Here is a 25,134-nt window from a genome sequence, read left to right as displayed (position 1 = left end):
CTGACTCCAGAGCACCCTTTTTTAAACCGCTGTGATGAGCCAAGCAGGGAAAAGCGGTTTGCAGACTGCTGTTGTGACTATAACGGCTGCGCCTGAGCCCGTGTGTGGGTCACGACCCGAGTGAGGTTGGAGCAAGGGTCACTGGGCGCCCGGCCCGGTCCAGCCGGGTCAAACCTCCGCTTGTGGACTCGGAGGCTGTGCCCCAGGCTCCGCCCCTCACCTGCTGGCCCCGCCCCTCAAACCAACCAAGAAAGTGGTCCGCGGGTGGGCGGGCCCAGGTGCAGGGGGGATGTGGGTGGGGCCTGGGGCGTGAGTGACAGGCGCGGGCGGGGCGAGGCGGGCGTGCGCAGTCGGCTCCGCCCCTCGGGCCTCGCGGCGGAGCCTGGCGGGCCGCTGGCGGCAGGGGTGGTGGCGGCGCTGGGGAGGGCGGGCCGGGGCGGGGCGGCCGGGCGGCCGGGGCGGGGCCACGCTCGAGCCTAGCGTCCCGCTCCCATGGCCGCCCCCGGCTCCCTGCGTTGCCCCTTCTCCCCCGGGCCGCGCCCCGGGGCCCCGCACTGACGGCCCATGGCGCCGCCCGCCGCCCGCCTCGCCCTGCTCTCCGCCGCCGCGCTCACGCTGGCCGCCCGGCCCGCGCCCAGCCCCGGCCTCGGTCCCGGACCCGGTGAGTGAGCTGCCCCCCCACCCCCCGCTCCGCCCGTCCTGCGCGGAGCCCGCCCGGGGGGCCCAACTCCCTCGCCCCTGCCTTCTGGGACTCCTTCTCCAGTCCCTCAGCGACGCCCCTCAGACGGGGCGGCCCCTCTCCTCAGGACCTGGGACTCCCCCAGACCCCTTCAGCCGCCCTCGGCCGGCGCCCTGTCTGCCTCAGTACCTCCCAGACCCTTTGGTCAGGCTCCTCAGCGACGTTCCCCCGGCCGGGATGTCTCCTCTGTCTCAGGACCCGGCACCCCCAGCTCAAGTCCCTCAGCGACTCCCGCCGGGCCGGGACGCTCCCCCACCCCGCCTCAAGACGCTGCCCCCCCCGCCAAGCCCCTCAGCGACACCCGGGGCCAGGATCCCCTCCGCAAGCCCCACAACGACGCCCCCAGTCCCCCCTCCCACCCACGCCCGCGAACCCTGAGTCTACCCGCTCACGAGCGGGTGCGGAGGCGACGGGAGCGGGTACCCGGCCCCTCTGCCCGGTCCCGGCTGCACCCGCTTGCCCAACACTAATTTCTGAGTACAAGTTGAGGAGAGTAAAGTTGACCTGCCCGCCCTGCTAGAGGTAGACCTGAGTCCGGAGACGACCGGCTCTACCCAGCCAGAACGTTCCCTCCCTAGCCATCCCCCACCCCACCGGGGCCGCTTTGAACTTCCCCGTGACTCGGTGCAGGTCCAGCGTGGAGAGGGGAAGAAAGTAAGGGGTGATGGGAATCTTCTCCCCTACAGAGCTTAGGGTGCTTATCCTGAGAGTGCAGTGCAGAGCACTCGTTTCCCCAGTAGGCCCACACTTTAAACAGGGTAACCCGCTCCCCAGGCCAAGGTCAAGGCCAGGTCTTCCCCAAGTGGGGCCCTAGACCAGGATGGAAGCTGTGACTTTGCTTAGCTTGCCCGCACACCCTTCCTTGCAACAGAACTCTCCAAGTTGAAGAGCAGGCAAGGGGGCGTTGTCTGGCCCAGGTACATTGGTCCGCAAGTTGTTCAGGTGTTGAGAATTCGGCATTAATGGAAGGGACAGGAGAAGTGCATTACAGGTTTGCTGAAGTAAGAAAACCGGCCTCTGGGTTCTCCACCCAAAGTCGCAGACTGTGATGTTGGAGAGACAGGATTTTGCTGATGAAAGAAAACTCCAAGTTGCTTTGTTTACTTACCAGCTTGGATTTGTGATAAAGATAAGGATTTAGTGTTGTCACTTACTATGTGACTTTGGGTTGTGCCTTCAGCTCTCTGAGCCTCAGTTTCCTCATCTGTAAAGGAGGGATGATGATAACTCCCTTGCAGGGTGTTGTGAAGATTAAATGATGTACTGCAGGTAACACACCCACATGTAGCAGGCAGTCACTAAACATATTTAATACTTCTTTTTATAGTGCTTTACAGTTCACCAAGTGCTGGACACCTCCTTTGCCCTGGGAATGCTATGAGCTTCGAGTCTGATTAATCCCTTTTAAAGGCAAAGCTTGGCTTTAGAGTGGTAGAAGGGGGCTCTCCAAGTGCTATAAACCTTAGGCTCAGGAAGTGGTTTCTGAGTGATCAGTGGCCTTCCAGGGGACAACTACAAAAACTTGTGCAGAAGTTTGATCACTTCTACTGTTTGCTGTATGTGGGGAATGAAGGAGGGACTTTCTGAGAGCCAGGATATGTCAACATAACTGTAACCTAGTAACCCCTTAGCTCCACTTTGCCATATGTGTGGTCAGGATTTAATGACCTCTATGGAGAGAGAGGTATGGGTGGAAATAAACTGTTTCCTCTCCTGGAAAGGGCAGAGTAATAGCTCTGAAAAGTGTTCAGTGAGCCAGCTGTGTGCTTATGCTTGTTGGAAGGTGGCACCCTCTCCTCAGGCACCTTTGCTTTGCTTGGAAGGGTCAAATGCAGCAGCTCTTATGTAGTTTGAACCTCAAACCTTGGTGTGTGCTTTTATTGGAGTCTGGTTAATAAATAACCATTGTGAAATGATTTATGATAAGTGGCCCATGTTCCCAATTCAGTGAGCCTTACCAGCTTTTTTCCCTCCCATCCTAGTACATCAGTGCCTTTGTGACTTCTCCTCTTTAGTTCCAGAGGCAGTTTTAGGGAGATACCACATGGTCTTCAGCATCACATCCTGTCTAGAGCCTACCCACTAGTTTTTAAAAATCCTTTCCAATGAAAAACACGTTTTACTCTGAGGATATGCCAAACTTGACATTTCATATTTTTGATACTGTAATTTTCTCTAAAATTTTGTGGATGGAAAAAATTATTTCAATACTTATATTCTGCATAATTTTGTAATATTTAGATTACTGGTGGTTTGCATTTTTGAATGCTGACTTTATAAAAAGTTAGCTCATTCCCTATCAGTGCTACTTCTAATTACAGTGTGTAGCCAACCCCAGATGACCTCCCTTCTCTTCATTCTTTGAGATTCTTTCCTTTCCTTCACAACTGATAAGGAGGAAGGTAGAGGTTAGTGGTGGAATCTAGACTCCCTTTTCAAGGAGGAAGGCAGCCAGGGCCGTGGGCTGATGGGCTCTCTGAAGTGAACTCCCATCTGGAATTTACTGACCTGCAGGGGACAGCCGAGAGGTAGGAAGAGCAGAGAAGGCTGAGTGGACTTCAGCTCTGAGTTTTCCGCCTAAGGCATATACCTGCTTGGGTGTTTCACCACATTTAGGGGCTTTCAGGTGTGCGTCAACAGAGTGTATCAACTCTGGTTATGTTTGCTGTGAACAGCCTTTTATGCTCATCCTCCTCCAGCTCCTCATGTAGAATTTGTCCCATTAGACAGCAGTGTGTCTTGCCATAAAACCTATGAGTTCAGTTAACAGTGAGAGCTTCATACTGTACAGGGCCTTATCCCTCTTGGGGACTCCATTTATGTTGTATAGAATTACCTGTATACAACCCAGGGGCTGAGAGGAGTGAAGGGGACTAACGTGCAGTACCAGTTACTTTTATGTATTTTAAGAAACAGGAAACTATCAAAACTGACCTGGCATCAAAGAACTCTGATCTTTTTGTGAAAATTTTTGGCTCCTCGACAAAGCTGTTTAACTGTTTGAGATATGCAGTGAGACCTTTTATAAATCTTAGAGCAAAATGAAGTTCAATTTAGGCTCACTGCTAATAAACAGCAAGTTGGTACACTTAATATAGATATTATTGATACACTTATGATTTAGCATATGTGGATCAAAAGCAATAAATGATGAAGGTAAAATATATTGCTTTAAATTGCTTTACAATATACAGATTAGAAATTTTGGGTGATGGGCAATATACCATCTTTAGTTTAGAATTTTTGAGCCTATAATGCCATCTTAGGCTCTGAGTCAGGTAGGTGTCAGCAAACATTTTTTGTAAAGGGCTAGACAGTAAATAATTTGGGCTTTGTGGGCCATGTACTGTCTGTTGCAGTACAACAGCTGCAGAATCTCAAAGAATGAAGAGAAGGGAGGTCATGTTTATAGAGCAAAGCAGCCATAGACAGACTGTGAATGGATAGGTGTGGCTGTCTTCCAAGAAAACTTACATGGACACCAATATTTGAATTTCATGTGATTTTTTTTAACAGTTTTTTAAAAATTTTATTTATTTTTGGCTGTGTTGGGTCTTCATTGTTGTACATGCGGGCGTTCTCTAGTTGCAGCGAGTGGGGGCAACTCTTTGTTGTGGTGTCCGGGCTTCTCATTGCGGTGGCTTCTCTAATTGCGGAGCACGGGCTGTAGGCGTGCAGGCTTCAGTAGTTGTGGCACGTGGGCTCAGTAGTTGTGGCTTGCAGGCTCTAGAGTGCAGACTGAGTAGTTGTGGCACACGGGCTTAGTTGCTCCGCGGCATGTGGGATCTTCCCGGACCAGGGCTCGAACCCATGTCCCCTCCATTGGCAGGTGGATTCTTAACCACCAGGGAAGTCTAATGTGATTTTTATATGTCACAAAATACTGTTCTTTTGGTTGTTTTCAACCGTTTAAAAGTTTAAAAAGCATTTTTAGCTCATGGGCCATACAAAAACAGGCAGTGGGCCAGAGTTGGCCTGCAGGCTGGACTTGACCAAGTCCTGCTCTAGGTCCATATGTGTTGATTTTTTGCAGTGTTCACTGGTCTGGAAAAGTGACAAGGAGGCTTGCTAAATGAACCTTTTACCTTTTACTATAAACTAACTTTAAGAGGCATGGGAGAAATGGTTAAAAAGGTAAATTTTGTGTTAGGTATATTTTACCACAATTAAAAAAAAACATATCGAGGGAGGGAAATTTCATACACATACATTTAGATCTTTAATAAGACTTTAAAAAATACTTTAAAAAGAAATTCAGGGGCTTCCCTGGTGGCGTGGTGGTTGAGTCCGCCTGCCGATGCAGGGGACACGGGTTCGTGCCCCGGTCCAAGAAGATCCCACGTGCCGCGGAGCGGCTGGGCCCGTGAGCCATGGCCGCTGAGCCTGCGCGTCCGGAGCCTGTGCTCTGCAACGGGAGAGGCCACAACAGTGAGAGGCCCAAGTACCGCAAAAAAAAAAAAAAAAAAAAGTAGTTCAGTATGGTTCAGTGTGCACTACCTAAAGAAAATAGAGCCTTTCTCGGAACCAGCGCATTGTTTGTTCAGCTATGCAGATGTTGCTTGGATCAAACTGTTGAGAGATTTGTTTCTCAGAGGAAAGCCCAGGCAGCAGGTGGCACCAGCCCTGAGACATTTAAAAAAAAAAAAAAAAAAGGAAAAAAAAAAAGAAAACTTCTGTCACTTTCCTAAACAGTTGAATGGTTCTATTGTCATTTTTAAAGTGGCCTTTAAAAAACAACAGTGTGCTTAGCATGGATGATTATTTTGTTTTAATTAAAACATTTTCGAAAAAACAAAATGAAACACTCAAACATACCAAATTGATTGTGTTTGTACTGTGGAACAGTTAATGCAAAACACTTGGGAGAGGCCGAAAGTTTGGATCTGTAGTTTTTTCTTAGTTTTTGCCTCCTGAATAAGGATAACAGAGGAGGAAGTGAATGTGTTCCTTAGCAAACTACCTGTGCAGGTTTTGAGGTGAGGTCTCCTCAAGCCCCCTTTTGTCACCTGGCAGGTTAGTTTCTGTCTGGCTCACAGTGAATGGGTGAAGACGGTGACTGACATTCTTCCACATTCATTTTGACCTTGAGTATCCAGGTGGAACCCGGAAGCATTAGTCTAGGAGAGGAGCCTGAGGTCACTCTGTTTTTTCCCCCTCTGTTGTCTTCAGTGTCATTCTCTCAAGATGGCAGTGCTTCTTCCCCAGACGTCACCTCTGGGACATTATCCTGGATTCGGATTAAACAGGGAAAGGATAGAGGCCGTTGTAGAAACATTAGAAGGGTGTCCACACTCCTCAAAAATAGCCACTCCACAGAAACCTGCCTTCTCATCCTCTAAGGAAATTCCTTCCATCCCCCTTTTAATCCTCTTTCTAGGTAAACACCTCCCTCTTCTGGACTTGCAATGGTTTGAAGAGGAATGAGGTTGGGGGCTAGGAAGTACTTTACAGACAAAAGATTTGAGGCCACCTCACGCAAGGCTGCCTCTCCCTCCTGCAGTTATGAGAGGGTACTTAATAACAGTACCCTCTCGGGGCTGCCCCTCTGCTGGGCCCAGCTTCTAGTTTTCTTGCCACTGATTTAATCCCTGGCAAGTAGCCAAAGCATTAAACTTTTATTGTTCAATTTACCACGAGGGCGGGGCCCTGCTTCTAGTGGGCTGAGGAGGCTTCCAAACCCCAGTGTCATACCACATTAGCAACTTCAGACTTTGAGGGCTGGATTTCTTTCAGTTTGGTTAGATTCTTGGTTAGAACCAGAGCAGTATATTCACACTCAAAGTTTGAAAGCTCGGAAATAATAAAAACAGCATAGGCAACTTTTAAAGATGATACAAAACAGTTGTGGCATTGACTTATAGGACTAACTCTAAACAAAGTTAGAGTTTATATCTTTTAAACAGAAATGTTAAATGGCTGTCCATGTTCCTTGGTGTCCTAAAGTTGGATGAAAACATGGCGACCAAGTAGTTCTAGAACAGTAGGGATTGTTAACCAGTGTCATCACAGTATGTAAATTACTTGCTGCTGTTCAATCTATAAAAATTCATCTTCAAAGAAAATTATTGGGCTGGTAAAAATATTTTTAATAATGACCACAGAAGCCATATTTGTTTTTCTTTGATGTTCTTCCAAAGACTTCTTCTGGTTTTAATCAGATTGTTCCCACATAAAATACAGTGGAAATCTACAATAATAAAATCCCTATTCCTATGTCTATGGGGAAATAAACAGGATGGGGACTGTCCTTTTAAGGGGCTTTCCCCTTCCTTTTCCCCAGACTCAAAGCCTCTATTACTGGTGGGTGTTTTGGCATCAGTTAAGGGCCTTCAATCCTTCCCTCCCTCCATGTTTTGCTCTTTCATTAAAGTGTTTCTGTTGTCTAATTATATCCTTTCAATCAAATTAGAGACTGCAGCATCTGGTGAGGGCCGTAACTGCTGCCATCTGCACCTCGTATATACAGTCCTTTTCAGCTGAGAATCACTCAACTTCCAAATGGCAGGAAGAGATTTGGAAAAAGTTTAGTTGGAAGGGAGGTTAACTTAAAAGGAACATCTTCAAAGGCTGGGTTCGATGCCCTGCTTGCTGTGATGTGTGTACTGCCATGCAGAGCTTCATCAGCTTGGCTTACCAAAGATTCTTCTGTAGTGCTTCTGGCAGATGAAGGGTTTCTGATTGTCTTAGCTGAAATGACCAGCCCTCTCATCCCGAGGCAGCCCCGGGGTGAGCTGAAAATTTCTCCCTTGAGAAGAATCTTTTGTTGTATGACCACCGGTTGGTTAATGGATATGACACTTTCTGTTTATTTGACCATTTCTTCTAAGTCAGTGGTTTCAACTAGAGGAGATTTTTTGCCCCCAAGGGACACTTGGCAATATCTGGAGACATTTTTGCTTGTCACAACTCACTGTGTGGTGGGGAGGGGTGTGCTACTGTCATCTAGCAGGTAGAGAGGGCAGGGATGCTGCTTACGATCCTGGAATGCACAGGACAGCGGCCCCCTTCCCCCCCAGAATTATCCAACCTGAAACGTCAGTAGCGCTGAGGTCGAGAAACCGTGTCCTAATTATATTATTCTCTTATCCTTCCCTTCACTGTGGCCTCGGAGTAGGCAACTCTGATCAACATCTTTTTTCACTCTTAAGAAAATAGATTCTTCATTGTCCATATCTAAACTCCTTAAGCATTTCCGTGAACAGTGTTTCAGAAATCTTAATGGAGTAAGGTCTGTGGGTCACCGTATGTTTCCACTTTCTCTAGAGTAAGAGTGCCAGATTAAATACAGGACACTCAATTAAATTTGAATTTCAGATAAACAGTAATTTTTTGTGTTTGTCTCATGCAATATTTGGGAATACTTTAAAAATCATTCGTTGTTTATATGAAATTCAAATGTAACTGGGCATTCTGTACTTTCATTTGCTAAATCTGACAACCCTACTCTAGATCCATGAAACATTACATGAAACTTTAAACCTTTGACTAGCAAATCAGTCTGTTGGCCACCATCTGCCATTATTGTTCTGGGTGACTAGAGGTGACAGCAACGCCTGTTCTTGTTTGTAAGTCAGTGCTACACTGACACTTTCCTTCTGCCTCAAGCTGTCTCCATGGCCAGAACTTCTGAAACTTGTCACTTGAGTCATATTTTTATCTTGGGATCAACTAACAAACGCTTATCAAATGCCTACTGTATGCCCAGCATCTCTGACTAGGACTCATCCCTGTACCGGTTCTTAGAAGATGACAATTTTGTTGCTTCGGGTTTTACTTTAAAGATGTTCTCTAGAGATACGCTGTCTACCTGGCAGTCAGCTAGCTCCCCATTCAAGGACTGTTGTATTACTTGCCCATCCCACGTCAACCAAGGGAAGCTGAATAGCCCAGAGCCTGGCTTCCATGGAGCATTGGCTGCCCTCCAGGGCTCCATTATTGGGGAACTTTCTTGCCCTCTGAAATTAAAAATAGGGTACAGGCAATACTGATGAAAGTTGTGCAAAAGCTGGATTATAACAGTTTATTTTATCTCCTTTTTAGTCTGACTGAGAGCTTCAGACAGCGTGAAATAGTGTTGCTCAAGTGATGGTGAGGCAAGGTGCAGATTTGAGCCAGGTGTCTCCCATTGAAAGCAAACTCAATATCAACATGAGTATTCATTACAAAGGGGGTTGCTTATTCCCTATTACAAGTAGCTCTACCGTGGATTCCATTTAAATAGCAGACTCCCCTGGTTTAAATAGCAAGCATTTGATTTTCAAATACTTGATTTATATGAGCTTTTCTGGAACTTCTCCCAGGTCATTGCTAGGTAGGGCGTGATAGCTAGCCTGGAGGCACAAATTGGTGAGGAAACCAGGGCACTCTGAACATGTCTGTCATGGGTTTTTCCCCTTAGCCCTCCATACACCTGATTCCCTCATTCAACAAAAGTTTGCCAGGCACGTTCTGTTTGTTCTGTAGTTGCTGAGAATACAAAGATGAGTGAAGAAACTTACGGGCTAGTGGAAGCAGGGCCAGGTGCTTCTTGAGCAATTATAGATCAAGCTGATCAAATCTTAGAAGAGCTGGGGCAGCAGGTGCTGTGGGACTTGTTTTAGAGCCTCTGGTTTCCATAGGAGTATAGTGCTCTCTCCTCTAGACCCTGAGCTTTCAAATAGTTCTCCATCTTTTGTCCTTTTTGTTTCCTTTAGAGTTGATTTATAATGTACTAAGTTATTGTCCATCAGAGAACTGGACTTTGAGCTTTAAAACATCTTATTGTGCTTCCCGTTTCCTTATGTGAAAACTCTACTGTGAAATTTTATTTCAAGATTGAAGAGGATATTTATAAATAAACATCTAAAGTAGATCCATTTATACTCAAACATTACACCGAGAGAGGTGCCATCACCACACCATGATAGAATATGTTCTGTTGGTATTGGCAGTAAAGCCCATGGTTAATTAATGAAATGTTTTTCGTAGAGTTCTGCTGAGCTAGTAACTTCTAACTTAGTGAGTCCAAGCTTTCACTGAGGCTTGGCCTAATCTCTCTGTATATGTTACAGAGCTAGATGTTGATAGGTTAATGGTCATTCTTTCTTAAGAACTGTCTCCTGGTCTTCAGTTTGATGAGTGTACTTGTATATAATATCCTAAATGATGAATGTAAGTTCCTCAAGCACTACTGCATGTTCATGGTGACTCTTCCTAGCAAAAACACATGTCCTTCACAGTGACAGCCACAGCATGCTTTCCAGTGGGTCCTGCCTGGGTAGGAGTGGAGCATATTCAAGATGAGAGCCAGATGGGAGGAGTGGTACCCAAGCAGCACTGCATTCTGGGCCTGCTCTGCCTCAAGAATTATCTGTTTTTCCAATTTTTATATAGCAAATAATAAGGACCCCTCTCTGAAGTGTTTTCGTGGGTCTTCTGGATTTAAACCTGTTGTCTGTTGCTTACGATATGTTCAGTTTTTCTTCAAATAGTCTTTTAATTCAGTATTTATCTGTTAATAGAGATGAATAAACTGGAGATTCAAATAGAAGACCTCAGGTCTCCTTCCAAAAGTATGAATTCTTTAGTTAAAATAACTTTGAGAGGTATGGCCTTTTCTTCTGACATTGTTCCCATGAATGAAAAGGAAGATCTAAAAGATATTTTAATGGAAAAGCTACTGATAAATAATTGCAGTGATTATTTTTGTGGTAATTCTACTTTGGGCAAAAGTACAAAAGTACTTTGTCCTCTGGTCATTTGAACTGTGAATACGTAGTCTAAGAACATGGTAGGTGAATGTCTGTCTTGATTTTAGATGACTGAATTTATGGCTGATTGAGTTTGTTTATCGTTCTTGAAAAGAAACTAAGGTAGATTAATTGTAAAACAACATGTTAGTAAGTATTTTCAAGATGTCCTTTCAAAAAATTTTGCTTTGGGAGATTTAGAACATATTCAAAAATAAAAGTGTAAGGAAGTCATGTGTATCCATCTCCCAGCTTCCACAATCATAAACCAAGGCCAAAGTATTTCATCTCTACCTCTTTCATCCCCCCAACTAGATTATTTCTTAACAAATCTCAGATATCATATCATCTTATCTGTAAATATTTCAGTATGTATCCCTAAAGGATAAGAACTCTTTTCAAAAACATAGCAACAGAGACTTCCCTGGTGGTCCACTGGGTAAGACTCCGTGCTCCCAATGCGGGGCGGCGGGGGGGTGGGGTTCGGGGGGTGGGGCGCTGGGTTTGATCCCTGCTCGGAGAACTAGATCCAGCATGCATGCTGCAAGTAAGAGTCCGTGTGCCACAACTATGAAGTCCACACACCGCAGCTAAAAAAAAAAAAGATCCCACGTGCTGCAACGAAGATCCCACGTGCCACAACTAAGATCTGGCGCAACTTAAATAAATGAATAAATATTTAAAAAAAACAAACATAGTAGCAGTACCACTACCATTATCACAACTAAAATTTTAGCAATAATTTCTTAATATCATCAAATATCCAGTCAGTAATCAGTTTTCAGATATCCCTGGTTGTCTCATCGGTGTTTTTACCGTTCAAACCAGGACCGAAGCCAGGTACAGTTAGGTGATGTGACTTTTGAGTCTCTATTAACCTAGAGGTTTCTCCTCTTTTTCTTTTTTTTTTCTTGAAATTTATTTGTTGAAGATGTAGTTTCTTCTAAACAAAAAGAGTGCTTAAATGCCTCTTCAGAAGGAGGGCCCACATAAAGGTGAGTTATTTTTTTCCATAGAATTCTCACTTCCATTAGAGAAATAGGTAGAATTAGAGAATTTTAAGCCTGGGAGAGATTTTAGCCATCAGTCCTTTCCTGTCACACTCCCTCAGACTTTTGAGCCTCAGTTCTATTTTGTTAAAATCTTGAAATTAGAGTTTAGTGTGAAGGGATATTGAGACCACCTGTCTCAAATCCCCTTGTTTCACCAGTGAAGAAATGGAGCCCCAAATCCAGGTGATTTCTTCAAACCCCGCAGTGTCAGCTACTCGTCTGGTGTCATTTCCCCTTTCTTCCAGTGATTCTCAATATGTACTATGTGCTTAGAAGGCCCCTCCCTCCTACCCTCTCTCTAAGTAATCTAGGTGATCTAGACCTGATCGCCTGCCTCCATGTAATCATGGGAATCTCTTCCCTTAGGGAGCCATCGGCGTTAAAGACGCACAGTGTCTTCTCACAGGCTCAGCTGTGTTAGGATGGGAAAGTCTGGGAACCCCTGCCTTCCCAAGGCCACGTGCCTCTTTACCGTGGGGTTCCACATAACTGAAATAAGCATTCCTGAAGTGCTTTGGAGTGTCTGAGGGCAAAAGGCGATTTTGCCAGGGACCATAGGCTTTGAAGACCTACCCATGAGTTCCCACTGGACACCAGTCTGTACTGGAAACCCAACAGAGCATCAGGTGTGTTGTGCAAACATCTGACGACACTCTTGTGTTTCCCTCTGTATATTAAACGGAGCTTTTTCCACTAAGCCTTGTATTTCTATAATCTACCCACCTACCAAATTTTATAGATGTCTTTGAAAGAACAGATGTTCCCACTGGAAAATGTTTCTGCCTTCTTATTTTAAGATGCCGTAATTCAATTTAATGCTTATTGATTCATGTTAATTTCAAACTGGGCTAAAACCAGCCAGATTCTTCCAACATAGGATCAATAGAGATGCTGAGTGGTCCTACATGGAACAGAAAGTCAGCTTTGATGGATTAAAAACAGTGACTCTCACAAACATCATATAATAGAGATCTAACTAGTAATTAGCTACCAGAAAACCAGGAAAATTCAAGACTCAATATGAGAAAAACCTCAATAGTGTGGTTTCAGGCAAACAGTGTAGTTAGGAATGACCTAGTTATAGAGCTTCATTGAGAACTTATTCTTCAACTTTATTAAATGTTATCAAGGAATAGAATGTCTTTTGCTTTCCTACCACCATCTCATATATGTCAAGTTTTGATTATTTTAAAACACATCATTATAGTTTTAAATATGAACTTTAAAAATGCAGTGCACGTGCAACCTGTCAGGAGTTAAATTGCCTGGTTCTCTTAACTTGGCATTTTCTTCACTTATAATAAGTACAGATATTGAATTATGTGACTTCAGTAGCATATATAAACAAAGATGTGTTTCATCCCACAGTTTAAATTTTGATTAAGACAAACGTACCTTTTTTTCCTTACTTTTTATCCACTGAATGCTGGGATTCAATGTAGGGTTCAAACCATATATATTTTTCCTATCCTGATGGTAGCCTGATAACTGCCCATTAAATCACTAGGTAGACAGACTTTGGGAATTGTATTGTGGAAAATGTATCTGGGAATATTTCTAGGTCCTCTACAGGTCATGCCTCTAAATCAACTGAAATCTTCAAATAATGTTACATACAGCATGCGAGTATGAGAGCCTATAGAATTTGAGGGATAAATATCAAAGTTTTGAATATATATGCCATCAAGTCAATCAGTCTTTATACCGACCCTTCTGAATTCCAAACATAATAAACAATAATAGTTTTATGAGAGAAAACTCAAGCTTGCCTTTATTAGCAATGGGGAGTATTGAACTTTCACCCAGACATGGTCTTTGTCCTCAGATCTTCCTACCATGGGGATGACCTCCAGGCCTTCATGCAGCAGCAGGTCCTGCAGAAAACAGTTGGTCTGCACAAAACCATTTGCTCAGAGATTCTCACCCAAGATTTGTATACCCTAATGTGATTCCATATATCTCCAGAGAATTTCAATGAAAGTAGCATCTCCAGGTTTTTTTTAAAAAATAAATTTATTTATTTATTTTTGGCTGCGTTGGGTCTTCATTGCTGGGCGCGGGCTTTCTCTAGTTGCGGAAAGCGGGGGCTACTCTTTGTTGCCATGCGCGGGCTTCTCATTGCGGTGGCTTCTCTTGTTGCAGAGCACGGGCTCTAGACGTGTGGGCTCAGCAGTTGTGGCTCATGGTTCTAGAGCGCAGACTCAGTAGTTGTGGCGCACGGGCTTATTTACTCTGTGGCATGCGGATTCTTAACCACTGCACCACCAGGGAAGCCCGCATCTCCAGTTTTTAAAAATAAATGCCATATGCCATATTTTGGAGGGTTTTGGTGCTGGAGAAAAAGATAAGGAATCGCCAGCTTAGAAAAGTAGAATTAATTCCGAGTGCTTTGATGCCAGCCTTGGAAGTTTTTATTAAGGAGTTTTCTTCTGTGTTTACTAAGTTTTTGTCAGACTTGTATCTAACTTAATGGCTGTTTTCATTCAATCCCCAAAGCAAAAGATTTCTGATGGAGAGGAAGGTCCAGCAGAGATGAATGGAATGGGTTCCAACTGGAGAAGACAGGGAGGAAATAAAAGTGCTTTCACAGCTTCTTATTCCTCTCTTCTCAAAACACCTTCTCCCTTACCTTCTGAGACCCACATGCTTTTCTCCCACCTCCCAGGCTGCACATCACTGCTGGGCCCTTCTCTTTCCAGGCCTGAAACATTGCAGGGCCCCAGGGCTCAGCCCCAGATATCTTCTCTCTCCACACAAGTGCTGTTACCGCCACACTCTGGATCTAGCCTTGGCTTCTTTCCTCAACTCTAGGCTCATCTAGCCGTCTGCTTACTCTGTATCTCCATCCAATTTTCCTATCCAAAACCAAAGCCTTGATTCCACCCCAAGATATTCTGTGCCTCTTGGGTCATCCCCATCGTAGTAAATGGCAACACCGCTTATCCAGCTGCTTGGTGTTGTACCTAATTCCTCTCTCTCTGGGACCCCAGCAAATACTTTTGGTTCTACCTTCAAAATACATCTGGAATCCGGGCACTTCTTCCTATCCTTCAGCTACCAGCCTGGCCCAAGCCATCCTTCTTTCCAGCTCATCCTTCTGCAAGTAGGCACCTAACTGGTTTCCCTGCTGAGTGCCTAGCTGTCTCTACACAGCTCTTCCTCCACCCAGCAGCTACAGTTCTACTAAAAGATAAGTCAGATCGTGTCATTTCTCTGCTCAGAGCCCTCCAATGACGTCCTGTAACTCTTAGAACAAAAGCCAAAATCTAATTTATACGACCCTCAAGACTTTACATGTCCTGGCCTTGCCTGCCTCCTCCTCCTCTTCATTTCCCACCACCCTCCCCTGCACTCACCCTACCTGGTCGGATCAGAGGAGCTGCCTCACAGTTCCCCAAGCCTTCCCCAGCACATTGCTGCTTGCGGAGGTTTTGCACTGGCTGTGCCCTCTGCCTGGAATGCCCTTCCCGTGTCCTTTCCGTTGTTCGCTTCCTCCCCTTGTCCACATCTCCCCTCGTCCTCCCCTCATCTCCTTTCCAGGCCTTTCCTGACCCACTTCTTCTAAAAGAGAACCCCCACCCTTCCATCTCCGTCCCCTAACTCCATTTTCCCTTGTAGCACTTCTCACTGGCTAGTGTTAATTTTGATTGGTGTATTATGAGCGTGAAGCCCTGTGAGCATGTGCGCTCTAGGAACACAGAGTGTTCACCACTGCTGTCCCAGTGCTGTGAACAGTGCCAGACACATAGTGTTGAGTAAATATTTGTTGAATTAATGAATAATATCGTAGACATTAGATTTATCACCTTTGCTTGTTCTCTTTCACTGAATGCATAAATATTACAACCAGCCATGTGATATTTTATTTTTTATTGGTTTAATCCACTCCTTGCTTGTCTAGCCAGAGCTTAGGCCAGTTTCATAGTGGTAGGAAACAAGGGAGGCAGGGTCCTCATTACCTAGTGCACACCCCAGTATTCTGATGAAATCAAGATGCACACATAACTTTAATCCAGAACGTTCAAGTTTGTTTTTTTTTCCCCCCCAAAATTGACATGCACTGGACAAGTCTGTTAAAAAAATAATTGTCAAATCTGGTAACACTGCCTCCATTTCCCTAGCATAGCTAAGAATAAGACTGGGTCTAGGAGGAATAGACTAAAGCAAACAGGCTTGCTCTTACCCATTCCCTGTCTCAGATGCCACCTCACTCCATTCCTGAGGGCTGACACTTGTGTGGATGGCTACCACATTCTTTTGTGTTACAAATCAAGTCATCTGAGTCTCCGGGAACACCGACCCCACTGCCCTGCAGGTTGCTGTCTATTACTAAGGCTTTCCAGTGCCTTCCAGTGGTCGGCCAGCATTTCTGGCTCCCAAGCCACCCTCAACCACTTTTGATAGGAGAAAAAGATGTATTAACACATAGCAATTAAAATTCTAGCAATTAGCAAAGATTGGCTTGATGTTCTTAGAATCATCACCTGAGCAGCTTTCTAGAAATATAGGTTCCCAGATCCCACTCTAACCTTGGGATTGGGTAGGGCTCTGGTGTGGTACACACACACACGCACACACACACACATGCGCACACGCGAGTCTCTCTCTCCCTCTTTCTTTCTCTCTAGCAGATCATATATATTCCTAGTGATAATAAATGCTATGAAGCAAGAAAATGAAGGGCAGAAAAACAGGAGTGGAGATGGTGGGTAAGGGTTTTCTGAGGAGGTAATATTTAGTCTGTGATGGGAAGTATTAGGGAAAGAACGTTTCGGGCAGGAAATAGCGTGGTGTGTTTACAGAATTAAAAGCAGACGAGTGTGGCTGGAGCACAGCACGTGATGAGGGGAAGAGCTCGGGCCCGGTGGAGGGAGGGCCTGGGGCCACATCGAGGGGGCTTCACAGACAAGGATGACGGCTTTGGGTTTTGTTCCCAGTGCTCACGTTTTCCTGGGCACTTTGAGCCCTGTGCAGAGAATGCATTGCGGGAGCACGAAAGTCGAAGCTGTGAGACCTGAACAGGACCGTATTGTCCTCCGATGGTGAACAGGAAGAAGGTGGCAGCACCCAAGATGGAGAGGAGAGGGGGGTTTCAGGGAACATATTCGAAGAAGGTCAACAGGACTTGCTGATGAGCAGAAATGGGGGTGAGGAAGAGCATGGGGAAAGCAAGGATGATGCCGAAGTGTTCTGTCGGAGGCAGTATAGAGTGTGATCGAGTGCCCCAGGTGCCTCATCTGTGAAATGGGAGTATTAAGGGACCTCCCCACTGGGTTGGTGGTGAGTTGATGTAAAGCACTTAGCACAGAGCTTGGCACACGGTAGAACACTCTGTAAACATCAGCGGTGATGCAGACTGTGGTGATTCGTCCAAGGTTGCACAACTGGTCAGCAGCAGGTCCAGGACAAGAAGCCAGGGCTTAGGCTCTTGGTTCAGTGTATTTTCTGCTATACCGAGCTGCCTCCTTCAATTACCTTTGAACTTTTTTATTTATGCAGACTCTTGGTGGAGGGTTCGGTTGTCTTGGAACATGATGAGTTGCACTTCTCATAACATGTAAATGTCACACCAGGCACGATAAAGTGCTAGGGTGTCCTTTGCAGCCTGGGAGTCCAGGTTATTTTGGCTGTCCATAAAACTGGGCTGTTCCAGACGAAACGCAGGGCCCAGATAGGGAGAGGAAGGGGGTACAGGAAGAGAGATGGTTAGCAGGTAGATTTCAAATAGTAAAAGGAATATCTTTCAGAATATAGATGTGCTTGTGTTGTGCACATGCTTAGGCCAGAGGAGGCACATGCACTGCAGCAGGAGCCGGCAGTGAGAGTCCTTCATACCGGAAGTCGTGGGTCAGCACATGCCAGGAGAGGGAAAGAAATAAAGCTAAGAATGTTAATGTAACTCCCCCAGATTGTCAGGTTCCTAGTGATACATCTTTAAAAAGTGTTTGAAGTGCTTCTATCTGTCAGTTTCAACTAAGCTAATTTTTAAAAATTGCTCTTTGTACTGTGCCTTTCTCATGAACCTCTGTGAATTTAATGCATGCAACATGTGGGGGGAAATCCTCTCAGCTAAAGTTCCCATCCCCCCCAAAGTCTGAGAGGCAGATTTAATTTGATTTGATTTGATTTGATTTGGCTGCATTGGGTCTTCGTTGCTATGCGCGGGCTTTCTCTAGTTGTGGCGAGCAGGGGCTGCTCTTCGTTGCGGTGCGTGGGCTTCTCACTGCGGTGGCTTCTCTTGTTGTGGAGCATGGGCTTTAGGCATGCGGGCTTCAGTAGTTGCAGCATGTGGACTCAGTAGTTGCAGCGCGCGGGCTCTAGAGCGCAGGCTCAGTAGTTGTGGCGCACGGACTTAGTTGCTCCGCGGCATGTGGGATCTTCCCAGACCAGGGCTCGAACCCGTGTCCCCTGCATTGGCAGGTGGATTCTTAACCACTGCACCACCAGGGATGTCCCTGAGAGGCAGATTTTAGAAGCACATTGCTACACCTGCAAGGATTTTGTCATTTTATTAAACGGACCTCAGACCATGTTGAATGTGTCCTGTAGGAACGAATTTCAGAAAGAGGTGAGAGAAAATGCCAACTCAGCCCCTGTTCCCTCCTGTTGACTGTCTGTTTTGTGGCACCTCTATCTCAAACAGCGTGGGGAGGACTGTTCTTCATTACCGGGGAATGTGAGTCATTCCCAGACTCGTGTGATTGGGATTCCAAAACGTTGCTGTATCTGATGGTCTTATTAAATCCAAGTGTCAGTGCAGCCTTTCAGACTGTAGGGGAGAGCTCAGTTACAGCTGGTGACCTGGTTCTAGTTACCACACAGAGATGCTGGCGAGAGCAGTGACCCCCTCCGAGCACCCAGAGTTCCTCACGGATGGCTGTTACCAACTCTTCCCAGATTTGGGGGTTTCCCGGTTCACTCCATAGGCTTCATTACCGTTCAGCTCCCTGTTTATATCCTAGTTGGGATCTGTATACTTCAGGGGAAAATGTCCTAGTGTCTGTAGACAAGCGAGTGCCAAGATGAGCCTAGCATTTGGAGGGTACCTCGTTTCAGATTTCCTCAGCCCTACCAATGTTAAATCCACTGTGTCCAGGATCAGCAAGACACTATCCATTTCTAGCTTGGTCCAAACAAAACAAATAATACATCAAGCAGAGAGGGAGGAAGCTATAGATGTTGCCAGAAAATTAGTTTGCTCTGTCTTTTCTTTCTCCTAGAATGTTTCACAGCCAACGGTGCAGATTATAGGGGAACACAGAACTGGACAGCACTGCAAGGCGGCAAGCCATGTCTGTTCTGGAACGAGACTTTCCAGCATCCATACAACACTCTGAAATACCCCAACGGGGAGGGGGGCCTGGGCGAGCATAACTACTGCAGGTAAGATGGGGTTTCACAGTACTTAAAAAAATCTCTGGTCTCCTCTTCCCATTTCTTCTGGCCTTGCTCACAACAGGGAAGGCTTCTTTGTCTTCTTTTGCCCAACTCACAAGGCCTTTCTTGTTACTGTTTTAAAAATCTTTCTCCCAAAACTGCGCACGCACACACACAATCTACCCACTCTTTTCAACTTGGGTTGCTTTGATACTGGTTTTCAGAGCTCTGCTTTCCTGTCTGATAGCTTCATGTCTCTCTGAGAGGGTTTTCTTAGTTGTCCCAGAAGACAGTGCACAAACAGCGCAGCTTCTTAAGCTGCTGTGAATGTCATGGGCAAGCAGAGCACCATCTGTGACCCAAACCTCCCTCTGCTTCTGAGCAAAGGAAGCTGCCCTCCCTGCGTTGTACCACCTCCTGCCAGCCCAGTACCACCTTGCTCTGGGAGCAGCTGTAGCCATCAGATTTGTGCCGTTTCCTTCTTTTCAACAGACTAAGGTGTTCCTTTGCTCTTTCACCTCCTGTCTGACCCTTGCAGGGGCTGAGACCCATGGTGCTTCAAGCATGTACTTGTGATTGGAGAGATGATCCATGGCTTTGATCAGATTCTCAAAGTTTTCAGTGATCCAAAACAAGTTGAGAATCACTGGTCAGTAGGGACCAGAGCACCCTTGGTTATAGCTACGTTTTAGCTATTTATACCCAGGATCCTGGTAACATGACTCATGGGTCAGCCATGTGTTGAATTTAATTATTAATAGGACAGGTGCAAAGGCAGCCTCTTGAGCCATTGGGACAGGGAAAAATGATCACCAAGCTACTCTTTGAGCTACACACTGTGCCCCCAGTGCTACCAGAATGTTGGAATCTCAACCATGGCACTGTTGATCCAGCTGAGACAACATATTTATACCTGCATTGCATGGGCCACAGTGTTTACCTACTGCCCTCTCCAGGTACCTTTGCTAACACCCTAGGACCCTTGTGCTTATCTTGAAGTCTCAAGGCCTGTAGTCCATGTTATCTTTATCCCTGTGCCTTCAGCTCTTTGCTTCACCTTGGTTCTAATGTGTACCAACTGGTCATTCCCCCATTGTTGCTATTGCACTATTTTTTAGTTTGTTATTTGATTGCTATATTTTATATGTTACATTGTATTATTTGTTTGTTATAAAAGTATTAAAAGTTTTTCCAAAAAAAAATTCTCCAACACAACAGATATATATATTGTTTAAATAAAAGTCCCCATTGTACCTCTTTCCTCCCAAATCCTCTCCAACAAGGCCTACTTCCCAGAGGTAACAATTTGTATATATGCTATTTCACATTTCGCTATCATTTGTATTTTATTGTTAACATTACACATGCTCATTAAAGAATTCTTTGATGTTTTATTTTCAAAGTTATACATGTTCATTCATTTTTTTCTTGCATAATTAAAAAAATTAACCCCACTCCATTTCTGGCTTATTTTCTTCCCCTAGTTTTCCTATTCATGGGAATAGTTGGCTTGGGTTGGGAAGAGTATTTAGGAAGAGAAACCAGTGTTTGTTTTTTATTTTTACATAGTTAATTATCTTATTGTTCTAAAGTGTCTCTTGGTATTAGGCTGTTGGTTTATTCTATTATATTATTCTGTTATTCTGTTGCCTTCTATCAAGCAAGCCTTCTCAGACGTGCTCCTGAATTTAAGGTAAATTTTAAATTACCAGTGAAGTTTATTTATCTGACAAGAAAATCTTTTCTTATAGATTAGTACCCAGTTTACCACTAGGCTCTCAGAAATGCACCAGTAAATATCCATTAAGAAAACACTGAGAGCGGGGGGACCACCTTCCTCCTGAGCCTTGGCTGGCTGCGGTCCTCTCCTTTGATTTGATGGAATGTACCAGACCTGAACTAACAGTTTATCCTTCAGAAAAAGGGATACTGAAATTGTCGATTATTATCACATCAGAGAGCTGGGGCCTTTCGTTTTAGCACTGCAGCAGAGTCAAAGATGAATTTGCTTGTTCTTTTTTTTAACCTATTCCGATGCTTTTCAGAATGGTTTTGACATTGATGACAAACAGTTGTTTTCGAAAGCCTTTACCAAATACTACATCAAAGCTGAACACTGAATAGAGGGAGGAAAATGACAGTGAAACTGTTTAAAGAAGGGCTTTGTACAAATTCTCCGACTTTGATTTCTCAGCTGACATCCGACACCATGTTTGTCTTATGCGATGTTTCCAGACCCATCCCAGTTGAGATGTCTGCGAGATGGCGAGTGATGGGGACGCACTTCTCTGGCTCCACGTATCTGGACTGGGGGGAGGCAGAGAGGCCGGGACAGCAGGGTTGGCACTGGTACCTGCCTTTGGGCACAAAAAAATAAAAGGACCCTTTGTGCTTCAGGGCAGCTTATCTTCTGGGCCACACAATAGGCTGATCCCTCCCAGGCCTGATAGGGGCTGCTCCAGAGCTCCGGCTGCAGGGTCTTTATGCCCATTTCCGGCCTAACCGGAGTGTCAGGTTTCCAGTGTTCTGAGTCCAAATAAAAGGAGCTTGAAAAGCAGCGAAGAGAGGCGAGGCTTTTCTGTGTGTCCAGTAACCCCTGCCATCTTTTGCTCTGTTTCAGCAGTGCTGCCCATTATTGTCGTGGCATCTCTGAGTTGAAAAGACCTTAAAGGCATTTATTCCAAGCCACTCATTTAGAAATGTGGAATAAGTCTTTTGCAATTATTATTGCCATATCAGAAGTTGGTACCAGGATTATAGGACTGTATGTTCTGAGTGAAACTCTTTGGCATAGTTTTTTTCAGAATTCCCTGAGAAGTTAGTGTTTTGACGTGGAAATAGGACCCATTTCTATCAAACATGAGTTGACTGGCCTGATCCTGGTGAAAGCTTGTCAGTGCAGACTACATGATGTGAATTTTACTTTATTGCTTAAAAATTACACAGTGTTCATTGTAGAAGAAATGAGAAAATAAAGAGAATTGGAAAAGAAAAAAATTAAAATTACCAGTAGTCCCATCATCCAGTGATAAATACTTTCAAAGTCTGGTGCATATCCTTCCTTAAATATATCTTTTCAAAAATGGGATTGTTGTCATCCATCATGTTTTAGAGCTGCCTTTTTAAAAAAACCTAACAAGACATTGTGAATATCTTTCCATATTAATAAATGTGTCTCTACACCACATTTTTACCAGCTGCCTAGCATTCCCTTATATGGACATATTTGTTTAACCAATCCTTAATTGTTGTTTCTATCTTTTTTGCATTATGAAAATGCTGTGGTGAACATCTTTGTAAGTAAAGATTTCCTTAGAATATAGCACTAAAGGAGAAATTGCCAAGTAAAGGGAGTTTGCGTATCTTCAGGGCCTTTGACTCTAATCACCAAGTTTCCATCCTGACCGTTCACTCCATTCACATTATTATTATATTTTTTAAAATTTATTTATTTATTTTGGCTGCGTTGGGCCTTCATTGCTGCGTGTGGGCTTTCTCTAGTTGCGGCAAGCAGGGGCTGCTCTTCATTGCGGTGCATGGGCTTCTCATTGCAGTGGCTTCTCTTGTTGCAGAGCACGGGTTCTAGGTGCGCGGGCTTCAGTAGTTGTGGCATGTGACTCAGTAGTTGTGGCTCACGGGGTCTAGAGCACAAGCTCAGTAGTTGTGGTGCAGGGCTTAGTTGCTGCATGGCACGTGGGATCTTCCCAGACCAGGGCTCAAACCTGTGTTCCCTGCATTGGCAGGTGGATTCTTTTTTAATTTAATTTAATTTTTTTATTTTTATACAGCAGGTTCTTATTAGTTAGCTATTTTATACATATTAGTGTATATATATCAACCCCAATCTCCCAATTCATCCCACCACCACCATGCCCCCCCCCCCACTTTCCCCCCTTGGTGTCCATACGTTTGTTCTCTAAATCTGTGTCTCAATTTCTGCCTTGCAAACCAGTTCATCTGTACCATTTTTCTAGATTCCATATATATGCATTAATATACGATATTTGTTTTTCTCTTTCTGAATTAACTTCACTCTGTATGACAGTCTCTAGGTCCATCCACGTCTCTACAAATGACCCAGTTTCGTTCCTTTTAATGGCTGAGTAATATTCCATTGTATATATTTACCACATCTTCTTTATCTATTCATCTGTCAGTGGGCATTTAGGTTGTTTCCATGACCTGGCTATTGTAAATAGTGCTGCAGTGAACCTTGGGGTGCATGTGTCTTTCTGAATTATGGTTTTCTCTGGGTATATGCCCAGTAGTGGGATTGCTGGGTCATATGGTAATTCTATTTTTAGTTTTTTAAGGAACCTCCATACTGTTCTCCATAGTGGTTGTATCAATTTACATTCCCACCAACAGTGCAGGAGGGTTCCCTTTTCTCCACGGCAGGTGGATTCTTAACCACTGTGCCACCAGGGTAGTCGCTGTTCCATTCGTATTCTTATCCGTAGTTTTGCGAGCACCTGTGTTCTCCCAGCCATGGGACCACCGTGTTCATGGTTAAGGTGCCAGTGCTGTTTGGCATCATCTGTTCAGTGGTTAGTTGTCCCGGTTACACTGCAGTGAATTTGTGTAAACATATTTCACCTTTACTCACTCCCTACCCCCACCCTCAAACTCTGAAGTTTCTGTTGGAGTGGATAGCTTTGTTCTTGTAGTATTACCACTTTTTTCTTCTTCATAAGAGGTGGCATTAAAATCTATACGAATTATTAGAAACGACACAGAAGCTGAAGTGTTTTTTTGTTTTTTGTTTGTTTGTTTTTGGTGAGGGGCGTTTGGTAAAACTGAAAAGCAATGAGCCAGTTGACTTAAAACAATGGGAGTGTTACCAGGTGTGTCCTTTTCCCTCCACAGAAACCCAGACGGTGATGTGAGCCCCTGGTGCTACGTGGCGGAGCACGAGGATGGTGTCTACTGGAAGTACTGTGAGATTCCCGCCTGCCAGAGTAAGGCTCTAATGCACCCATGGCAGGTTTCGGGACCCTGAGCACTAGGCGTGCAGAGTGGAGGCCACTGCCGGGGGCAGGTAGTGCGGGCAGGTGGATTTCCTGAAGCAGGTGAAAGGAGGAGCCACCTGGGCTGAGGATTTTCACTTCTCTTATGGAGGCTTTTCAGAAACGGGACTCTCAGTTTCTCTCAGGACCCATTCCCTTGCTGGATAAGCCCAACCACAATTTCTGCTTCTGCTTGATTTCCTCATGCGGATTCTTTCTTGGATAGAGATGGCACCGGCTCAGTAGCAGTCCAGAAAAAAAAAAGTACCTTGCACTTTGGGGAATTAATTTTTTAGAATGAGGGAATTCCCTGGCGGTCCAGTGGTTAGGGCTCAGCACTCTCACTGCTGGGGCCCAGGTTCAGTCCCTAGTTGGGGAACTAAGATCTCTCAGGCCACATGGTGCCGCCAAAAAAAAAAATTTTTTTTTTTTAGAATGAATGAATAGCCCTTTATAGACAGTAAAACTAAGTTATGATACTGCTTACTATTTAGATTTGATGTGATATGTCTCCTGAAAAATGGTGTTCAGTAAATATCTAATTAGATACCCTCCAAAGCCAATGTGATAGTCCCTTTCCTCACATTAGCATAAATATGTTCTATTGTTATTTTATGATAACTCACAACTTGTCACTCTCTACTACTGGAAAACCCACTTTCTTCTGTCTTTAGCACAAGACCTGTTTTCTAACTGGTTCATTCATTCATTCCCGTATTCAGTGTTTATTATCTGTAAGGTACAAAGGCAGAAAGATACCCTGACCCTCAGGGAATATGTGATGTGGCAGGGGATCTTAGAAAGATACTTTAAAACAAGGTGGAAACTGTTGTGGGAAGATTTAGAGTACAGGAACCAAAATCAAACATGGTACTGTAAGGCGTTTACTAATGCAGTGTTTATAATATCTTCTTAAATATGCCAAAGGAACAAGGTTTTTTAGTTCCTAGAGCTGAAGAAAAGGACAGCTCATTCATAATAATTCTACCTGTTTTTTTTTTCTTTTTCCTTATGATTTAAACCTACCCCTTGCCCTGCCTCGTCTCCCAGTCCTCAGGGCAGGAGGGTGTGTGTGGAGAGGGTATGGAGGTCCATGTGGGACCCGCGACCCTCTCCCTCCTGCCGACCACAGCGGTCTGAATTCTGCCTCAAGGGGACCAGTGCTCACTTTTCATGAACTAAACTTCCACATGTCACGACTGTCTGGCAGTCAGACCCTCACTTTGCTATCC

At 44.8% G+C, this 25,134-nt stretch overlaps 1 protein-coding gene across 2 annotated transcripts in view; it reads left to right on the top strand.

Moving 5' to 3' along the window:
* The first annotated feature begins 427 nt into the window (after nt 1–427).
* Nucleotides 428–25,134, top strand: part of KREMEN1 (kringle containing transmembrane protein 1) — a 64,303-nt gene continuing 39,596 nt past the window's right edge. The window contains exons 1-3 of one of the 2 annotated variants that reach the window (XM_033412730.2): nt 428–661; nt 18,740–18,902; nt 23,763–23,854. In XM_033412730.2, coding sequence (XP_033268621.1) covers nt 565–661; nt 18,740–18,902; nt 23,763–23,854 — 352 coding nt within the window. In that variant the 5' untranslated portion in view covers nt 428–564. The remainder of the gene's footprint in view (nt 662–18,739; nt 18,903–23,762; nt 23,855–25,134) is intronic. The other variant, XM_004283765.3, reaches the window with a different exon arrangement.

The sequence above is a fragment of the Orcinus orca genome, chromosome 15, assembly GCF_937001465.1.
Source record: "Orcinus orca chromosome 15, mOrcOrc1.1, whole genome shotgun sequence".
Classification (NCBI taxonomy): Eukaryota; Metazoa; Chordata; class Mammalia; order Artiodactyla; family Delphinidae; genus Orcinus; species Orcinus orca.
Note: the sequence above shows the minus strand (reverse complement) of the source record. Positions and strands in the feature narration are given on the sequence as shown.